The sequence below is a fragment of the Cyprinodon tularosa genome, unplaced genomic scaffold (genome assembly GCF_016077235.1).
Source record: "Cyprinodon tularosa strain WSP-4 unplaced genomic scaffold, ASM1607723v1 ctg239, whole genome shotgun sequence".
Taxonomy (NCBI): Eukaryota; Metazoa; Chordata; class Actinopteri; order Cyprinodontiformes; family Cyprinodontidae; genus Cyprinodon; species Cyprinodon tularosa.
The window spans coordinates 586241-606261 of NW_024038892.1; the positions used below are offsets into that span (position 1 = coordinate 586241).

At 37.6% G+C, this 20021-nt stretch overlaps 1 protein-coding gene across 3 annotated transcripts in view; it reads right to left on the reverse strand.

Moving 5' to 3' along the window:
* The window catches only part of magi3a (membrane associated guanylate kinase, WW and PDZ domain containing 3a), a 203625-nt gene that overhangs the window by 71215 nt on the left and 112389 nt on the right, over window positions 1-20021 (reverse strand). For all 3 annotated transcript variants that reach the window (XM_038287328.1, XM_038287330.1, XM_038287329.1), the window contains exons 3-4: window positions 18953-19069; window positions 5214-5333 (exon numbers count right to left, since the gene is read on the reverse strand). In XM_038287328.1, the coding sequence (XP_038143256.1) occupies window positions 5214-5333; window positions 18953-19069 (237 nt within the window). The remainder of the gene's footprint in view (window positions 1-5213; window positions 5334-18952; window positions 19070-20021) is intronic.

The following is a 20021-nucleotide window of genomic DNA, read 5'->3' on the forward strand; positions in this document are numbered from 1 at the left end:
ACTTCTCTGATGGTAAATAGATCAGTGGGGAAAATGGTTTCAAAGTAAACACAAAACTGGTCAGAAAGAGCAACATCAGTTACAGAAACATTAGATATATTTAGATCTTTGCTGATGACCAGGTCCGAAATATATTTTCGATTTTGTGTTGGCTGTTTAACGTGTCGAGTCAAACCAACAAGTACTGTATATCACACAATTCTTTTGCACCTCTCTGTCCTCAGGGTTATCAACATGTATATAACACATTTGCATGTTTTCTAAGCCAAAACAAGGCTTTGTTTTTGGTCCACTCTATAAAGCCTCAAACACCATTTCTGACATTTTGAATTGAAAAAGCTTCCTGGATGGGAAGCGAAATGTCTTCAAACTTGGAAAAAAAAAACTCCACTGGATTTTTTTTTTTACATTTTTTTTTATATATAAATGTCCCCCACGATCATTAAGTAGTCATGCTCGATATATATCACAGATAAAAGCTAATTAAAATTGCTAAAAATGTTTGCTTTGGTTTTTGAAGGCCTGTAAACATTCAGAGACATGACTCGATCAAGGTCTTGTACTTGGACAGCCAGATATTCAAAGATACAAAGTCACCCAGGATCCCTTTCCCAGTCTGTTCTGATGGAGAAAATTGTACTTGGGAGGTGCAGTCTCCAATAAAACTGGCTTCTCATTACTTTCATCTAGCCATGTTAAAAACATAAAATCAAGATTTTGCTAAGTAATTAAATCATTGATTAAAAATGACTTTTCTGACAGAGATCATATGTTAATTAAAGCCAGTTTAAACACTTTGGTTGATATTGTCTCTCTAGCTGGTTGAGCTCCACATTGTATAATTTTTAAGTTGATCAAGTTTCATTTACCTTGATCGACAAAAAAAACAAGGTCTGAATAAACTCCTCCATTAGTAAGGAATCTCCTACACAATTAAAGTGAGATCTTTCTAGGTGAATTAAAAGGACTTTTACACACTTGTAATTGTAAACAAGTCGACACACATGTCTGATCCACACCTTTGTCACCCAGCAAACACTAAAGCAGATGACACAATAATCAGTTTTTGGGATTTTTTTTCAATGTATGTCAATGTATGCAAACAGTAGCAGTCGTTCAAAATGGCCCTTCCCAGTCAAATGCCAGCCGAATAGCAGCCAACCTCCATCCACTGGAGTGAGCCCTTTCACTGAATTACAGGGTCTGACCAGGATATAATGCGTCTCTTTAGATCTTAATATCCACAAATCATGGCAGAAAGAATATTTTAGTACAAAGATTGATGTTTCAAAAAGGAATCATAGGGGACCAGCCGAGAGCCAATCAAGGAAAGTGGGGAAATTTTGAATGGCTACCACTGTACCATACTTAATACATTATTTTTTTCTTTACTGTAATATAACATTTCCAATGCTGCTAATTGGTAATGCTTTTGTTGCAATATGGTCAGGACCTATCAAAATTCCTCAAATAGGAAAATCAATAAATATTTAATGGATTCAAGGCCAGCCAGGACTATGATGCATGTAGGTAGAAAAAACAAACACAAGCTAGTACAACAGAAAGCCCTTGTACTTCACATTCTGAAAATTCCACTTTTAGATAAAAGCTGACAAAGTGAGCAGCACAGAGCAGCAAGAAGGTCCTTGGTTTTAATATTAGCCATCGGGTTTTTTATTTACTCACAGTCAACACCTGGCTTCCCTTCAGGTACTCTGACACATTCCCAAAGCAAAAAACATGGATGCTAACTTAATAACTTCGCCCTCATTATTTGGTGTGTGTGCATGGTTGTCTGTCCTGTCTCTGTTTTGCAACCCACCTCTCACCTATGATAAGGAATAAGGAGATAAGGATAAGGAGGGACAGAAGAATGACAGTATCAATGGACACAGAGTGCTTAGTTTGTGATTCCTGGGGCGAGTGTTCATAAATACAGTGCCCTCCACAATTATTGGCACCCATGTTTAAGATGCGGTCGAGTAGCTCTAAAAATTCTCCTTTTTTCTAAACGACATTGAACCCAAATACAAAAAAATTCAACCTTTTATTTAAGTGCATTGCTCTGGTGGTGAATATTATTATTATTATTGGCAATTATTATTGGCACAATTATTGGCACTCCTAACAATTCCGCTGAAAAATTTATTTCCTTTAAATATATTTTTCTGTAGTTGCTAAAGTTTTTAAAAGTATCTTGGAACTTCTAATGAGTAATTCCCTGGGGTATAAATATGAAGTGTTACAGAGGCCTAATTCTCTTACCCATTTGTCAACATTGAAAAGACAATAGAACTAGAACAAGAACTACCTTCAAGTAAAGGCAGATGTGTGTCGACCCTCATAAGACAGGAAATGGCTACAAGAAAATAGCCACTCACCTTAACTTGACCGTATCTACAGTCAAAGAATCATTAAGAAGTTTAAAACAACTGGAACAGTGACAAACAAGGCTGGAAGAGGTCCCACATTTATTATTTTTCAAACAGATCCATCATAATCTCATTATTTCTTCCGTAAATCATAGAAACTTGTAGATGTATGTGTCAAATTACTTTAGCCAACACAACTCTAAGTGATTCAAAGACCAACACTGAAAATGTAATTGAGGAAAGCAGTGAGCCGACCTCACAAATCTGACGCTCAACCATTTTCAAATAATAGCCTTCTGTAACAAGTTTTTTTTATTGGCTACCAGCATAACAAACTGTCTGTAAAAGTCCCACGGTTGCAGTTACTGGGTCCAGCAAAACAGTATCGCTTTTGGTTGCAGATTAACTGCGGCCCCATGAAGCTTCTGTTGCTCACAGGTCGGGAACATTAGTCACAGCTGTAAACATGACTGCCCAGGTCAATCTTTCCTTTTACTCAGCCACATATAAAGAAAGGATAGAGTAAGTAGGCTGGCAGAAAGACAATAAAACAATGACTGACGAAATAAATAAAAAAAGTACACACTGTAGCTTGGAAATGGAGAGTGGTTTCCCCAGAGCGTTTAAATACTTTTGGCTCAAGTTGCAGGAAGAAAATTGTTCTTGCAGCAATAAGTGTCACAAATGAGAGAAGACATAAACCAGACATTCAAACTGTAAAAGGTAAATTACAAACTGCAAGGTAAAGAAAATAGGTCACAAAAACAACACAGACGAAAGTGGCATTTGATCAGACAAGATCACCCTTTTGTCTCAATTTATTGGTTTATTTCCGCCACTACAACTAGCACCTGCCGCTACAAGGTTAGCCACCATGTTCAGCACTGCATGTCTACCATCAGGTGTGTTACCATGTGAAATTTTTATTGAACAATCACTGTGTGGTGTCCCAGAGGTCAGGTAGCTGGGCGTTAATAATTAATCTCTAAGGGCTTATGGGCCTGTGCCTTCAGCAGACATATATATGCATTACATTAAGCAGGAAAGGACTGAGCAGATCCATTATTCATCCTGAAGACAAGTTCAGAGGCTCAAGGTGGAAAGCCAAGTCACTCAGGGCTAAATGTGTGCGCACCAGAAAGGTCTTACATAGCCCATGCATTTCAACACATTTGTGTGGATGGCCGAGATGAATCTGCTGCAGAGAACTAAATCATGTGTGAAGAGATTACCTCCAGTTCTTTATCTCTGCAGTGGGAATTTGATGACATGAGCAATGTGTTGATTTCTCTTGATGCAGAGCTCAGCAAATATACAAGACAATTTCATTCCGGCAGGCATGTCGGAGAGATGGACTGAGGCGGTCAATTATAGCAACAGTGTAATTCTCAGGTCACTCTGGGGAGGACTTTCTATCTTTATAACGAGTTGTACCCGTTCTCCTCCATCAAGAATAGTTCATTTCACACTGGTAAAACTGAAAAAAATTATGCTGATAGTTTAGCACCTGGTTGCCCTCTGGTAGTTCTAATCCACATCAATCTATTATAAGAAATAAATAGTTTTATAATACAGAGACCAGAGCTATTTGTAATCTGGCCTTTTGCACGTTAATTCATATCTGTTTTAGCCTCTTCTTCGCATAAAATGTCATACTATATTTACATTTTCGGAAAATATGCTTTCATTCATATATTCTCATGGCAAAGTTGACAGAAAGCAAAAAGACATGAGTAATAATTTCCATATGGAGGGTTATTTTACATTCTGGCTCCACTGAAGGAACTAGGAGGACTTAGGCTGTAAACTGAAATTTACACCAGTATGCTCCCCAGCAAGGGGTTCTGAGCAGAGAAGAACTCTCACTACATGGGTAAGGAATTTAATCAGTGACATTTGGGCAAAGTATTTCATATTATAGTAATTTATTTTTAACAATTAAAGTAAAAAAATAAATAAAAGAAAATTGTAACTTAACAATTATTCATCTCTCCCACACATTAAAACCTACATTTTCATAACTGAATGTGCAATTATTTAAATATTAATAATATCATTAGTACCATTTTTGCCACCGATCCTATAAACCACATTCTACTGGGTTGTAGTTAAACTTTGAGCTCATTTAATCCATTCCATCTGAAATTATAACTAATAATTCCTGTTTTGATCACCTTAAAGTCATTTTTTTACCATCCGATTAAATAATCACATATTTTACTTCCAACTGAGCGTGCAGGACTGAACAACTTTAGCTTTTTTTGTACGTTACTTTGTAGTAAAAGCCTGCCTGTCCTAGTAGAAGGTGTACTTTAGCCTTACTTCTACTAATATATGTGGTGTTTGTGAGAGGAACTTTGACACCAGATGTTTTCCTGTTTCCTTTTTGCCCAACAGGAGCGCCTACACATCTGAAAATAAATCAATCTAAATTAGTGCATCGCGGCATATTTATGAGCGTAATGCGGGCATCTACTGCAAATAATTTAACAGAACGATGTATCACGCATTAACTACATGCTTTTCTGTAATGCATCTGGTGCACTTTCTCCCTTATCAACTGCAGAGTAGAAACCTTTGTTAAACCTGGTGTTCTTGCTCGGGCAAATCACAATGATTGTGAAAACCATCTTGCAACCTCCTTCTTGGTGCCCCTCAACCCCCACTTTGGGAACCCTTGCTTTATACAACTGGTTATGAGCTGCACCTATTTGTTTTGTAAAGCTCCTTGAGGCATCGTTAAAAGTAAATTAAGTATTTAAAATGATGTAAATAGTTTTCAAATGCATATATACTGTTGTTTTTTATCCATTGCCTTTTGCATTGCATTGAAAAACATACCGTCATATGTCCCGCTTTCCAGTAGGATCCCACTTTCTTCCAGCTCCTGAAACTCTTCCACACTGATGAAGTTGTAGTCCACTCCGGGTACCTCCCCCTCCCTGGGCTGCCGAGTGGTACCTGCCAACAATAGGAAAGTGCAAGTCAGAAGAAATACCCAAACACCGAGTGCCAGGGTTGGTGGAAGAGGGGTGTGGAAGCGGTACTGTATGCAACATGCCCACAGGGATGTGATTCAGCACTCATGGGAGGGTCTGTGTCTACACCATGAATAGTCAACAGAGCTGGGACCGCAACGCGATGAATTCATTATGCAAACATGAATCAGAAAGAGGAAAAAATAGCCTCCACGCAGCAGCGCAGCTGTCAGGAACCAAAGGAAGTGTAACTGATGATAATGAACAGCGTCTTAATTACTCACATGAACTTACGCGGCACCCAGCAGCACAATGACAATTCTTTAAGGACACTAATGCAGCCCCTTCGCAGTATATACAGGGGAATAACAAGAATTCTTTAACTTCTGCATAATTGATGGTGAATATGACTATTTGCAAAGCAGCCCAAAGGAGCAAACATGGAGTTCAACAACTATTAAGAGCAATTAAACATTAAGGTTAAGAGCAATTAAACATTAAGGTTAAAATAATTGCTTATATCAGGCCTACAACAATACAGATACAGTAACAACTTATTTAATGAATCTAAAAAATGATAAATAAAATTATGACACAATATAAATAAATTCATAGTTTATTTATTTAAACACGATAAACTACAGTTTAACTCCAAATTCTTTATTCCCTTGACAGGTTTTAATCTTAAGCAATCTCTTAATTTTAAAAAGGCTATTACCTTTAATGAGTGGCTCAATCATTCCTGACTTGGATCTTAAGGAGAATCCATGGAGGGAGCTAAAGATTAGGGTTATAGCTGAGAGGCCTTACAACCTCAAAGCGTGGAGTTTGTCACAATAGATAATAAAACATGCAAACAGTAGCCAGCATTTCTAAAAAGGGATTGATTGCTACAACTCCCATGCTGATATTTTATATAAAAAGGGGTAATAAAAAATATTCAAACGTAAATTAGCAATGGTAAACAAAAACCTCCTTATCTTTTAAGAACATATAATCTAATACTTGGTCAAAGAGAAATAATCTTAAATCTTCAAGAAGTATAAGTTACTTTTCTTTCAATCATTTAAAAAGCTTGGTACACAGATTTACAGCAGAGTTATCTGGCTACAACGCTGGAGGTGTTCATGGTTATTCTTCTAATTCCTGGTTTAAAATGCAGAATTCAGAAATCTAAAAATGTGCAGCATCAGTTGCAGTGTTGTGTCTTTTCTGGGCAAGCAGTTAAGTTCAGTCAGTGATCTAAGCAGATAAACATGAGAGAAAACTTTATTGTAAAAACAAATTGAATCCATTGAAACTGGCTTCCAGTTTATGCACGTTCTAATTGCCTCATGTTCTGCAATGCTGATTGTCTTAAAACAATATCTTGCTTTCAGAAATGGCAAGTCTGTACAGGTTAAAGAGACAAAAATGAAACATCAAGTCTAAGAAGCTTGTTTGCAGACCGAGGAAGCTGATCCATCAATAATAAGTTAAAGAACATTTCCTATTTGTGCTATCCAAAAAAAAAAGCTTCTAGGTCTTCCTTTTAGGGCTTCACCATTCTCCTTGGGATGTTGTTTGACAGAATAAAAGACTGCTCAGTTTCAGACATGATAGCTTCATTCTGCAGTCAGAATGGATGTTGACACAGAGAAAATGTTAAAGCTGATTTAAAGCACTATGTGCCTGCAACGTAGAGACAGCAAAGCTAAAAGCCCAGATTACATCTCAAATGATGTTGATCCAAGCTGACGTGTTCGAGGGCGTGAAATCAGTTTTAGAACAGTACACTTTAATTGATTTGAAAACATAAACCAGGCTAAACACGAGGCCTATGGTTATATGGCAGCTCTGCACTTCGTTGTTGTAACTCCATAGAAAGTGGAGCCCGGTTTTAAAGAGGGAATTGGATTTATGATGAAGCTGATTGGTCCTGTGTTTAACTGTTTTTTTTAAATCAATACTTATCGCATTACATCTGACCTTAATTCGACCATAAAATGTTAAAATACCCCTAGAGCTTTTATCTCTATGAACGAAGAGTCTGAAGCCAGTAATTAAAGGCATATAATTTACAGTATCAAAGTAATACAATCTAAGAAGAAAAGGTCCTAAATTCTACTAAGTCACTACATAAAAACTGGCATATTTTGAACGCATACCGGTATTTTAATTCCTTTTGATGAAGTTGGATAAGAGCAAATTGAAATGCAAACCTTTTGTTTATCAAAATGTATCCATTTGATCACAATAAGTGATACCTGCTTCAATGATCTTGATCTTCACCATGTTTAAAAGGCCAGCAAGCACCTAAAGCCCATAAAAGATCTGTGCTTTATTGTTAAGAAGGAGATGAGAGACATTAGAGCCAACATTGCAAACAAACCAAAGGCAACTAGTGCACCAACCTTGGCCTTTTGAAAACATTAGCATTGCCCATGTACTCTACTATTGATTCAGTAAATCCTGCAAAAGAAGGCCACAACTTAGTGGATATACTGTACAATAAAATCCTTTAATTGATCATATCTTATAAATCTGACTAACTGATCTTTCATTAGCTGTGCACCAAAATCAACACACTAAAACAGAAATAAGTGTTTAAAATATATCACTGTGTTTATGACTTCAATGATTTTCAAATGGTTTGAATTGAAATGTACGGTGATCAATTTAAACACTTCTAGTTAAGAACAAAAAAGGCTTTATTCTTTAGGTTCTGAATAAATTCTGTGACGATATAAGTCCTGACATTTTTCGGACGTCAAGTTGCCTTGGGGTTGGTGTGACAGTTATGGAAGCCCGTGTCCGCCACTCTGTAAAAAAAAAAAAAAAAAAAAAAAAAAAAACTATCTCATTATAATGAGATACTATCTCATTATAATGAGATACTATCTCATTATATTGAGATACTATCTCATTATAATGAGATACTATCTCATTATATTGAGTTACTATCTCATTATATTGAGATAGTTTTTTTTTATTTTTTTACCAATTTTTCTGTAGATGGGGCACACTCATTTATTTTTCATTTTAACTCTTTTTTTATTTTTTTACCAATTTTTTAGTTAAAATTGAGTATTTTTCGTCGATAGCTCCCAGGTCATGTGACCTATTGACCCAAAATCAGTGTGAAATGGTTCTACTAGTCTCTATAGATGGGGCACACTTATTTCTCATTTTAACTCTTTTTTTATTTTTTAGCAATTTTTTAAGTTAAAATTGAGTATTTTTCTTCAATAGCTCCCAGGTCATGTGACCTATTGACCCAAAATCAGTGTAAAATTTTTCTACTAGTCTCTGTAGATGGGGCACACTCATTTGTCTTTCATTTTAACTCTTTTTTTATTTTTACCAATTTTTTAAGTTAAAATTGAGTATTTTTGGTCAATAGCTCCCAGGTCATGTGACCTATTGACCCAAAATCAGTGTGAATTGTTGGGTCCCCCCTTACATGGGCCCACCACCCGTGAGAGGGGCCATAAGGGTCGTATGCAATGTGTGTTGGCCGGGGGAGGGGACCCTGGTGGTCCGATCTTCGGCTGCAGAAGCTGGCTCTTGGGATGTGGAATGTCACCTCGCTGGTGGGAAGGGACCGGAGCTAGTGTGTGAGGCTGAGAGGTTCCGGCTAGAAATAGTCTGTCTCACCTCGACGTATGGTTCTGGTTCTGGAACCAGTCTCCTATAGAGGGGCTGGACATACTTCCACTCTGGAGTTGCCCACAGTGAGAGGCGCTGGGCAGGAGTGGGCATACTTGTTGCCCCCCATCTCGGCGCCTGTACGTTGGGGTTCATCCCGGTGAAAGAGAGGGCTCCGCCTAAGGGTGGGGGGACGGGTTCTGACTGTTGTCTGTGCTAACGGGCCGAACAACAGTTCAGAGTTACTATCTCATTATATTGAGATACTATCTCATTATAATGAGATTGTATCTCATTATATTGAGTTACTATATCATTATATTGAGATAGTTTTTTTTTTTTTTTTTTTACAGAGTGGCGGAAACGGGCTTCCATAGACAGTAGCTGCGTTTGTCAAAACTATGTAGACATTCAGCTAAATTCGAAAACGCAAAGTTTCAGAAATACCGTTTTTTACATTACATAACAAATGCAATTTAAAATTGCAAGTGGCAGCAGCAGATGAGACAGAGGTTTCATATTTCAGCCAAAGCTATAGTGGCACCGTCATCCTCCAACTACTTCTTCTTTTCACAAGGCAGCGAGGTCCATCCGAAGATCTTAGTGACTCGTATGATGCAAAAAAAAAATTTTCCATTAGAGATTTGCGAAGTGCAACAATTTCAATGCGAACGAAAAAGACATTTTATGCATAAAAACTTTTAAATGAAAAAAAAAACAAGTTTTTTAAATTTCTGTTTCCATTTAGCACATTTGTTTTCATAATAATTAATGAACAATTGAAAAAGGGAACAGGAGGAAAATATATCTTATATACTGTAGGTCTGCCTTTTTTTTCATTGATTACAGAATTAACTGAACTTCAAACAATCTTAGTCTCCTCCATTTTTAGCTAAAAAATTTTTTTATTTAAGTTTCATTTATACTTCTAACCCAAATTATCCCACAGATTCATATTTGCTTTAGCTGAGTACTTTCGAAATCATGAGTTATTCTGTTGTCTCCATCATTTAATCTTAAAATAAAATATTAACACATTTTTTAATGTAATTTAATTGCCAATAATACCTTTCACTATTCATAATAACTGATAAAATATTTGCATTAACAAAGTTTCCTCCCAGTGAATCACCAATGAGGCTAATTTGATTGCTGCCTTGAGCTGAATTGAAATAAACTTTCGCAATTCATCAATGCATTTCGAGGAAATAACTTTTCCTTCTTCCTCTCAGAACACCAGTCATGGAAAAATATAAAGCATCAGAAATAGTTAAAGCAGCAAACATGAAAGTGGCAAAAGATGACAAATGCAGGCTGCACAGCGGTTTTCAAAGTCCAGATATACCCTGAAGTATTGCATGTTCTTGTCTATGATGCGTGGTTTTGCTTTTTACGAGTGAATATCAGAAAAAGTACTTTGGAAATGCTGTGAAATGAACCGTTTATACCTCCTTTGTTTTTAGCAATGACCCAAATAAGCCTTTGTGATGATTTATGGGCAGACATGGGATTTAGCACTACAGAGGACATATTGTAATGTTGATATAAAATTTAAATAATGAGCTTGCTACAAAGCAATGATCCAGGTCAGATGTTTTGATTTAATGAACCTCATACTGAGGCGTATGATGTCATGCAAATGAGCGGTTCCTCAAAGAAAACTGGAGAAGGTTCATTTGAAGTCATAACAATCAGATATGCATGCATATTATCTAACAGCCATGGACAGTTAAGCACACCAACTAGCATCCATTTTTTTGTCTTTATGGACCCACATTTGAATAAAGAACTTACCTTGCATGCATGTCTGCTTAAATGCAATAAGTGAAGCAGATCTGGAGCTATCACTTTAGATCCGGTGTTTGTCTCGTCTCACTGGGATTGGCCTTGTTTTACCTCCATTTATATCTTGCAGCTCCCTGGACTGCATTTATTAAATTTATGGGCTACTGTGGATGAGATGCAATCTTTTTTTTCCGTGTAGTAAGACAAAGTGATATGTTACGTTAAGCCTGCACTCAAACCGGGCATCTCTTCAATCTTTTCGACAAATTGCTGCGACTGAAACGGTGGAGACCAATTTTTTATTTCCATTTGTATAACCCAACCTTTTTTTTTTTTGATCTTGCAAAATGAAACCAGGTTAGCTGATTCACCTTGCTGTGACAGATATCCACACAGAAAGAGACAAGTTACTGGCAATAATCTTATGGGGGTCCTGATTGAGGAAAAACCTGCAGGATCTCATGGTAACCTGTTACTCTGGCACCGCATTGAGCAGAGGTCATATTTTTATGAAATAAGGGGGAAACTAAACGAAGCCTTGCTGCGTCTGGTGCAGGAAGCAAGTCATGCTCGCCTCAGCCTGAGACCTTATTCCGCCTGCTGTAATGAGTGCAGACGTTATGGTGGAGTGGCTATCCAGGTTTCTCACAGGGTCACGGTGGCTCAGCGCTGTGGGATAAGGCTCTGGAGTGAGCAGAGAGGAAAGGCTGCATATGCTGAGCTACTGAAGCCAGACTAACACTTCTCACCCACAATATGTTTGCTTTTTTCCCTATAATGAACCTGTGAAATAAGGAGCAAAAATGTGATATTAGCTAGAAAGAGTTTGGGAGGATATTAGGATATTATGAAAGAATTAATCTATAACATTTAAAGGGTTTGGGTTTCAACATGTATAGTTCTCGATTTAAAAATAGATAATAGTTTGTAGTAAAAATCAATATAACTCATTTTTAATTTCAGTTTTAGCCTTCATTCTTCAATGGAAGGAGTGTATTAGAACCCTGCACCCTTATTCCCCTCCAGCTCTGTCACACTGACAGTGCTTTTTTTTTGTACAGTGCTATTGTGGAGCATGAAGGTGAACCCTTGGTTTTCTTTGTATCACCGAGTGGTGGAAGTGAAACATCCATCCATCCACTTTCTGTCGCGCTTATCGAGGGGTGCTGGTGCCTATCTCCAGCTGTCAAGGCGGGGCAAACCCTGGACAGGTCTCTAGTCCATTGCAGGGCAACACAGAGACAAACAGGTCAAACAACCATTCAAGCACACACTCACACCTAAGGAGAATCTAGAGAAACCTAACAGCTATGTTTTTGGACTGTGGGAGGAAGGTGGAGTACCCACAGGGAGAATATGCAAGCTCCATGCAGCAAGACCACGGGCTGCGAATCGAACTTGGAACCTTCTTGCTGCAATGCAGCAGTGCTTCCCACTGCGCCACTGTGCAGCCCAAGAAGTGAAACATCTTTTTGCAAAATGCACACCTTTGGAACGGTGGCCAAAAAGCCCAATTTGGTCATCTTCAAATCATTAGATATTCATCATTAAGGTAGACAAGCTTTGTCGGGAATTTATATTTGAAAAACATATTCCAGACATTTTTTTGTATTAAATTTAGGTCGCATAACAAAGGTTATTGATCAAAAGTCCTGCAGCGTCTTCAGTAGAGCAGCGGCTATGGATTATTTTAGTAACAGATTAACTATTGGTTATTTTTTCAGTTGATCTAATAATATAAAAAGAGGTAATAAGGGCCATATGGACCAAAAATATCAGTGAACCATTATTAAACTGTATGGTGATATTTACCTGTATACATTTTTCTTCCCATAAAGTGAACTAAAACGTGCCTCTGAATCTAAGCTTTTTCTAAAATGTAGCACAAACTAATTTTCTGATGCACAACTGTAGAGGAACATGGTATCATGGATTAAAAAAAATGCTACTAACATTCATGAAAATGTAATTATAGAACATTTCAATGCAAAGAATACAGTCATTTTCTATATTCTTTGAAAATATCTATATTTTTAAAATCTCTAAATCATTAATAGGAATTTAGAATAACAACCTGTATCGTGCATTTTAAAGAATTACAATGACAAAAAAGTAAACTTTTATATATATATATACATATATATGTATGTATATACATGTGGCGGAAGGTTGCATCACCACCACAGAGAGAGAGAGAAATGGTGCAAGAAAAGTCCTTTTCCAGGACCTGGTTTAGCAGGAAGCCTTGGCTAACTGGATGTAGAACTGTACACTACTGTATATTCTTCTTTCCCTGCCTCCTTTTTCAGACATCAGGATCTGACCCAGAATGCATAAAGACAGGTAGAACTGATTTAAAGCACTTTTTAAAAAAGGCAAAGAAGCATGAACAATCTGGGATTCACATGCAAAATAATATTGAATATATTGTACTTTTTCTGGATGTTTCTTAATTTGCATTGTTACTCTTAAACACATTCTCAGAAATATATTGTTTTTATATATTAAAAACTATAAAGATGACTAATAGCTTCTCCATTATTAAACTGGTAATTTTTTTTTAGGTTTGTGACCATGCAGAACACAGATTAGCCATTTACAAAGCCTCAGAATGGCAAGATTTATGCACAAATAGTAACCCTGTACATTTAACTATGTTTTGTTTTTATAAAGTGTTTTTATACACTGCAAAAACAATCTAAAAATGAGTAAAAATTTCTTAAATTAAGTGTCTTTACCGTTAATTTGAGCGGGTAAATAAGATGATTTGCCAATGGAATGAGTATTTTTACTCTTAGAATAAGATACTTAGATAATATGCACTTGAAATAAGACAATATAATTGTTTTTTTCTTATTTTAAATGTAAATTGTCTTGTTTCATTGGCAAAGTGTCTCCCTTACCTCCTTAATTCAAGAAAAATGCACTTATTTTAAGAAAAAAATGACTTATTGAGATTTACATTTTTTACAGTGTACTGTTTTTTGTTGTTGGAATATTAATATACTGGTGTGATAACTTAGTATATGTTTGATTGGTTGTTTGTTTTCATCTATTTTGAATTTATACCCCCCCTCCTGGAGAAAACTCCACCGGCCGCCACTGGTCAAAACTCTGAGTTTGACACAACTTGAGCTATTAAAACTTCCAAAAAAATGGCCCCTTGCATAATAAAATGTAATTTTTTATATTCTATAATTTGGGTAGAATTCCTGGTTGACCTCTCCAACTCTCTACGCATGTTGTTCACAACTGTGCAGAATTTCAGATCTCTAGTCATAAGCATTGTGAAACTGTGACCATTTTTTAAGGCAAAAGTTCCATTCGGCACAACTTGTCCAAGTTAATACCAAAAGTGCCAAAGTGGATTATTTGAATTTTATTTGAATTATTTTTAATTTGACCCTAAAAGAAACACATTTTTACACAAATGTTCCTTCAAGATCTTTTCTAATATTTCACATTTTCAGCTTTCAGAATTTCTAACAGGTTAGAGTGCAGACTTAAGGCCAATTTATGCTTCTGACGCATAGCCTCTGCACAGTCAAATCTGTCTCTGCGCCCCCGCGCAGAGGTTCAGAAACCGTTGTCGCGCACCTCAAAAAAATCCTGACTACATGTCGGGTGGTCGCAAATCTGCGCAGACCTCAAGCGGAAGTGCACAGAAAAAAAAAACAGCTGTGATTGGTCCTTGGTATGCCTTTCCGGCTGTCTGTGCGGTAGCCTTCTCAAGGAACAAAACCGAGGAACAACTACAATAGACAACTACGACAAAAGGTTAATCGAGGAGGTTCAGAAGTACAACCACTTGTACGATGCCTCAGACAAATTATGCCAAGGTCTCTGTCGAAACAAAGTTCTCGTGGCCATCAACCGCGAGTTCTCGAATAGGCTTCACCTTGCACTTTCGCAGAAAACTGCTGTGCGTCCCTAGAAATTCCAGACCGACGGTGCAGAAGCATACCAGCAAAACTGGTTCACCACCAGACCCTAGCGACATTTGATGTGTGCAGTTGCAGAAGTATAATCTGCCCTTTATTCAACCAGGTTACTGCAATTTGAACACAGCTGTGCAGCACGGCTCTTTCAGGATACGTTTCATGGTATCACTGTTGGCTCTGTAATAACCTTTACTTACAAAGCCGAATAGCAGAGTTTTAATTTTCCCCAATAATGGTTGTTAGAAAACATTTTAATACACATTTCTTCCAATAAAAACATATAAAAACGTTCAGTAGAGCCAAGGTGATGCTGGCGAGATCACAGCATGTCTTTTATTAAACCTGGTGTAGGTTCTCAAGTCACTCAGGCGTGGAGTCAGAAACAGGCCTTCATGGTTATTTACTCAACCGTTTTTCTAAGGGGCAATAAACACAGAGTCATATAGGAGCAAAAACACCACAGCTACAAGGTATATAAAAATAAGGGGATATGAAATCTAATATTAAAAGCCAAGGACTTGTGATACCCCTCCACACTATTATCTTTTTTCAAACAGGATAAAAGATTTTAAGTTTTCTGAAGAAAATGCCAACCATCAATTTCCAGTTCATCAAGTGTTTCTTTTCGGTATCTTTTCATTTAGATCTTCTTAAAGCCTGTTTCCATTATCAAGGTATACTGTAGGCAGGTCTTAAGCATTTAAGAATTTGAAATTATTTTATTGAGATGTTGGCAAAAGTTATTTTCTTGGGCAGTATTGAGTGGACTGGTGTAGCACTGTCCCTCCCCTACCTGTTACTACCAGTCAGCTGGCTGAATAAAGGTCTCCTACTGTACATTCTTCCAACACTTTACAGAGAAAACAAACTCAGCTGTTTACAAATATCTTAGTGTGAAGCGCATAGAGGATTTTTTTTTTGTCTGCTAAGAAAAGTTGTCTGTTAAACAGCCTATTCTCAGCCAAGCAGAGCTGATTGTCCAAATAACTTGGATTTATTGTTTTAACTTAAGACCATTTGCATTCTCTTCATTGGCTTCCTGTTAAATCAAGAATAGAATTTAAAATCATCCTTCTCACACATAAAGCCTTAAATGGCCAAGCTCCATCTTATATCAGAGGTATGATTGTTCCCTATATTCCTAACTAACCCTCTCAATCTGCAGATTTACTAGTGGTTCCTAGAATTTCTAAAAGTAGAATGGGAGGCAGATCTTTTAGTTATCAGGCTCCTCTCCTGTGGATTCAACTACCAGTTTTATTCCGTGAGGCAGACACTCTGTCTTCTTTTAAGGGTAGTCTTAAAACCTTACTTTCTGATGAAGCTTATAGTTAGAGTGGCTCAGGTTATCCTGAGCTATATCTATACAGTTATGCTGCTATAGGTTTAGACTTCTGGAGGACATAGGGTCCATTTTTTCATCATTCTGCTTTATACATATTTCTCTATTCTCACACTCTGCAGAATCTGTTAGTTCAATCTCTAATGTTCTGCTCTCTCTGCTTTTTCTCGTAGTAGCTTTGCCTCGTCTGTTACTGTTAGGCTGTGACTCCATCCTGGAGAGAAATATCAGCTGTGCTGCTGCCATCAACACCTTTGCTTATAAATGTTTGAGACTGGCCTCCTTTTCGGTGTAGTCCTGTTTCTCTCTTCATCCTCTGACATGGGAGCTGGCTCGGAGCTTGTCTGCCTGGCTGTGTGTATCCTGGACAGAGCTACCTTTTACAGTTGCCTTTTGTATCTCTGCTTCTTTCTGTATGCCTGCTTCCATCTCCTTGAACCCCAGTCAGCCTTGGTAGATGACCGCTCACCCTGAGCCTGGTTCTGCTGGAGGTTTCTTCCTGTTGAAAGGGAGTTTTTCCTCTCCACTGTCGCTACAAGCATGCTTAGTGTGAGGGATTTCCTTTGACTCAATGAGTCAATGCAATTAACTGGTTTTTCCTTAGATGGAAAAAAATTTAATCAATTTGACTATGATCTGGTTGAATTGTAAAGTGGCTTGAGATGACATGCGCTATACAAATAATCTGAATCGAATTGAATTAAATCTCATAAATACATAATTCTACAATAAAAATCTATTTTTTTTTCCATATTAAAGGGGAATATACCACTGATGATGTTTGCCATTCCCTGAAGACATTTAAAATGAAAGCTCATTTTAAATGCAAATGGAAAATCAAACAAAGTAAAATTGACCTTTAAAACCTGTATAAAACTCCTTTAAGTAAATAGAATTGATTCATGGTTTTATTCAGATCGGTTTTATGACTAAAAATGTTTTCATAAGTTGAATTAAAGAAATTTTAAATAGTAAATCATTTAAACTTTAGACCAACATGGCTTTTAAAAAATAAGCTAAAGGAATTATAATCAACCTCACCTATAACTAAAGCAGGTTAACGTCACTTTGTCAATTAAAATAAATTTTTCCAGACTCTTGACAGATAAATTTAGTATTTCTATATATATCTTTAACATGTTTTCAATCATGTTCAGTCATCATCATGTTCAGTCATCATCAAAATGGTGTATTCTCCTAGGCAAAGCAAAACATTCAACTTACTGTACCAGCTCAGAAGAAGAATAAAAACCTCTGAATTACCTCTAAGCCCCCTTTGCCTTCTTAAGGCAGCACTGATGCTCAAAAGCTCACCCTTATTTAGTTCCTTGTTGACGTAGCCATCTTTTAAACTAGTAAACTAGTGAAGCTCCCGGGATGAGGGTTAAGTGCCTTCTCCGGGTTGGGGAGGATGTACTGCCCCTAGTGGAGGAGTTTAGATATCTTGGGGTCTTGTTCACAATTCAGGGGAAAATGGAGTGGGAGATCTACGGGCGGACTGGTGCGGTGTCTGCTGTGAAGCGTTCACTGTACCGGTCTGTTGTGCTAAAGAGAGAGCTGAGCCAAAAAGCAAAGCTCTCAATTTACCGGTCAGTCTATGTTCCTGCCCTCATCTATGGTCATGAGCTTTGGGTCATGACCGAAAGAACAAGAACTTTGGGTCATGACCCATGAGCTTTGGGTCATGACCGAAAGAACAAGAACAAGCGGCTGAAATTAGTTTTCTCTGTAGTGTGTCTGCGTTCTCCCTTAGAGATAGGGTAAGGAGCTCAGTCATCCATGGAGGATTCAGAGAAGAGCCGCTACTCCTCCAAATCGAGAGGAGCCAACTGAGGTAGCTCAGGCATCTCGCTGATGCCTGCTGGATGCCTCCCTGGTGAGGTGTTCCAGGTATTTCCCACTGAGAGGAGACCTAGGGGCAGACACAGGACACGCTGGAGGGACTATGTTTCTCAGCTGGCCTGGGAACGCATTGGGATTCCACCAGAGGAACTACCAAGTGGCTGGGGAGAGGGATGTCTGGGCCTCCATACTGAAGCTGCTACCCCAGTGACCCGACCCCAGATAAAAGGAAGAAGATGAGTGGATGGATTGATGGCATTTTAAAAATATCTTAGCTACACTTCAACAAACTATTCCTTTTGGTGTAGAATTGTTTTTTCTGTTGGCATCATAACTAGAGGTAAATACTTACAGTATAGATTTCAGACCAAAGTTTATAACACAACTATTTATTTAATACATTTAATCATATTAATACTTTTATCCCTCACCACTACAGACATTCTGTGGAAGTGCTATTTTTGGATACATTTTTTTTTATAAGTTGTAGCTAGGACCTTTAAATGTAAATTTTACTGTGACATTGCTGCTAATAGTGATTAATATGACTGACTTTCATTAAACACATAATGGCTCGATTTCAGGCCCTAACATGTACCTATCAATTAAATTGCAGAAGAATTGAATGAAGACATTTCCGAATTTAGAATTTAAAGTATGGAAAATCTAGACAAATTGAATACATTTAAGGTCTAAAGGTGAGATTATTATACTAAAGTCTCTGTAAGACCAAGCAGAGTCCTGAAACATTCCAAAGGTACAGTATCTTATACTGTGCTAATCTTACATTGTTCCATGTCTTTTACAGAGGGAGAACCAGAACTTTGCAAGGTAATTCCTGTTATAATTAGGAATAAATAAGCAGAAAGACTGAAACTAAAACATATTAAAGGGAAATTACCAATAAAACTATTAATGCCAATAAGAATGAAATAAAAATGTATAAAAATTGAGTGAGAAAGTGAGAGAGGAGCATGGCTTAGCCTCTTTCTGGACAGGCCAAAGGGCAACGATCAATGCAGAGAGGAGGTGGTAGAGGAGTCAAAGGATTTAGGAGATACTCACAGGGAATAGTGCGCAAGTAGAGGTTGTCCCTGATCACCTGCTGGAGCTTATGGTCCAGGGAGCCCTTCTGAAACTGTAGACTGAGGTAGTGACGTAAATCCGTGTTCAACACCTTACCTGGAAAAAGGGACAGAAACATCTGCATCAGTCAACCAAGAAACAAATAAACTCTATATGAAATTGATTCTATAGTCTTTTAAATACTCTAATTAGCTCTGACAACCAGTTTTATCAAGTCTAAAGGTAAACTGAACATAAGATTGGTGGAGTGATGAAAGACATCTTGACATCTCTCGAAACACATTTTTTTTCCACATTTACATAAACCAAGTGGAAGGTATTACTGCCAGCCCAAAATATGGAGATCAATGCTTTTAGTAGCGTTATGACATTGTTAATTTCTTCACATTGTTCTCTCATAAGGCTGCGTCAAAATGCATAATCTAGGTACCAATAAAGGCAACCAAAGACCTGTCAGTTGTGATTGAAGCATAGTTTGAGACCCACTTCTATATTGTGTTTGTTTAAACACAGAAAGGCAGCATTCTCAGTAGTCCTGTCACATTCCTGACAACCTAATATTGTGCATAATCTGGTCTCCTGAGCCAGATGCATTGTTGCACCCCTACTTTTAATGCAAATTGTGTTAACACCTCAGATTCCTGAGAACCTCAGCAGCTGTGCTCAAGCTGCACTCCAGACACTTGAAAAGAAATAGATCTCTTATCTTATTGTCCCCCATGTGAAGCAATGTCAGCCGAATGAGAGGCGGAAGGGGGCAGAGAAAGGTCCCTTGTGTTAGTTGCAGTACGCCACATGTTTGGAATCACTGGGCGTTCAGGAGACGATACTTCCTAAAGGACAGCTGGAAGCACTCTCTCATCAAAGTTGCTTTGCAGAATTTGCCCTTCAGCTCAGTGTGGCAATGACCACAAGGATCTGATAATGTCATCAAACACCACATACCACTTTGACATGGTAGAAAACATTTTTGCTGAAGCCTTTTCTTCAGAATGTTCTTTTATATTTTGTATCTGTCTTTCTTCCATGTTTTTTAAGTTTCAAACAT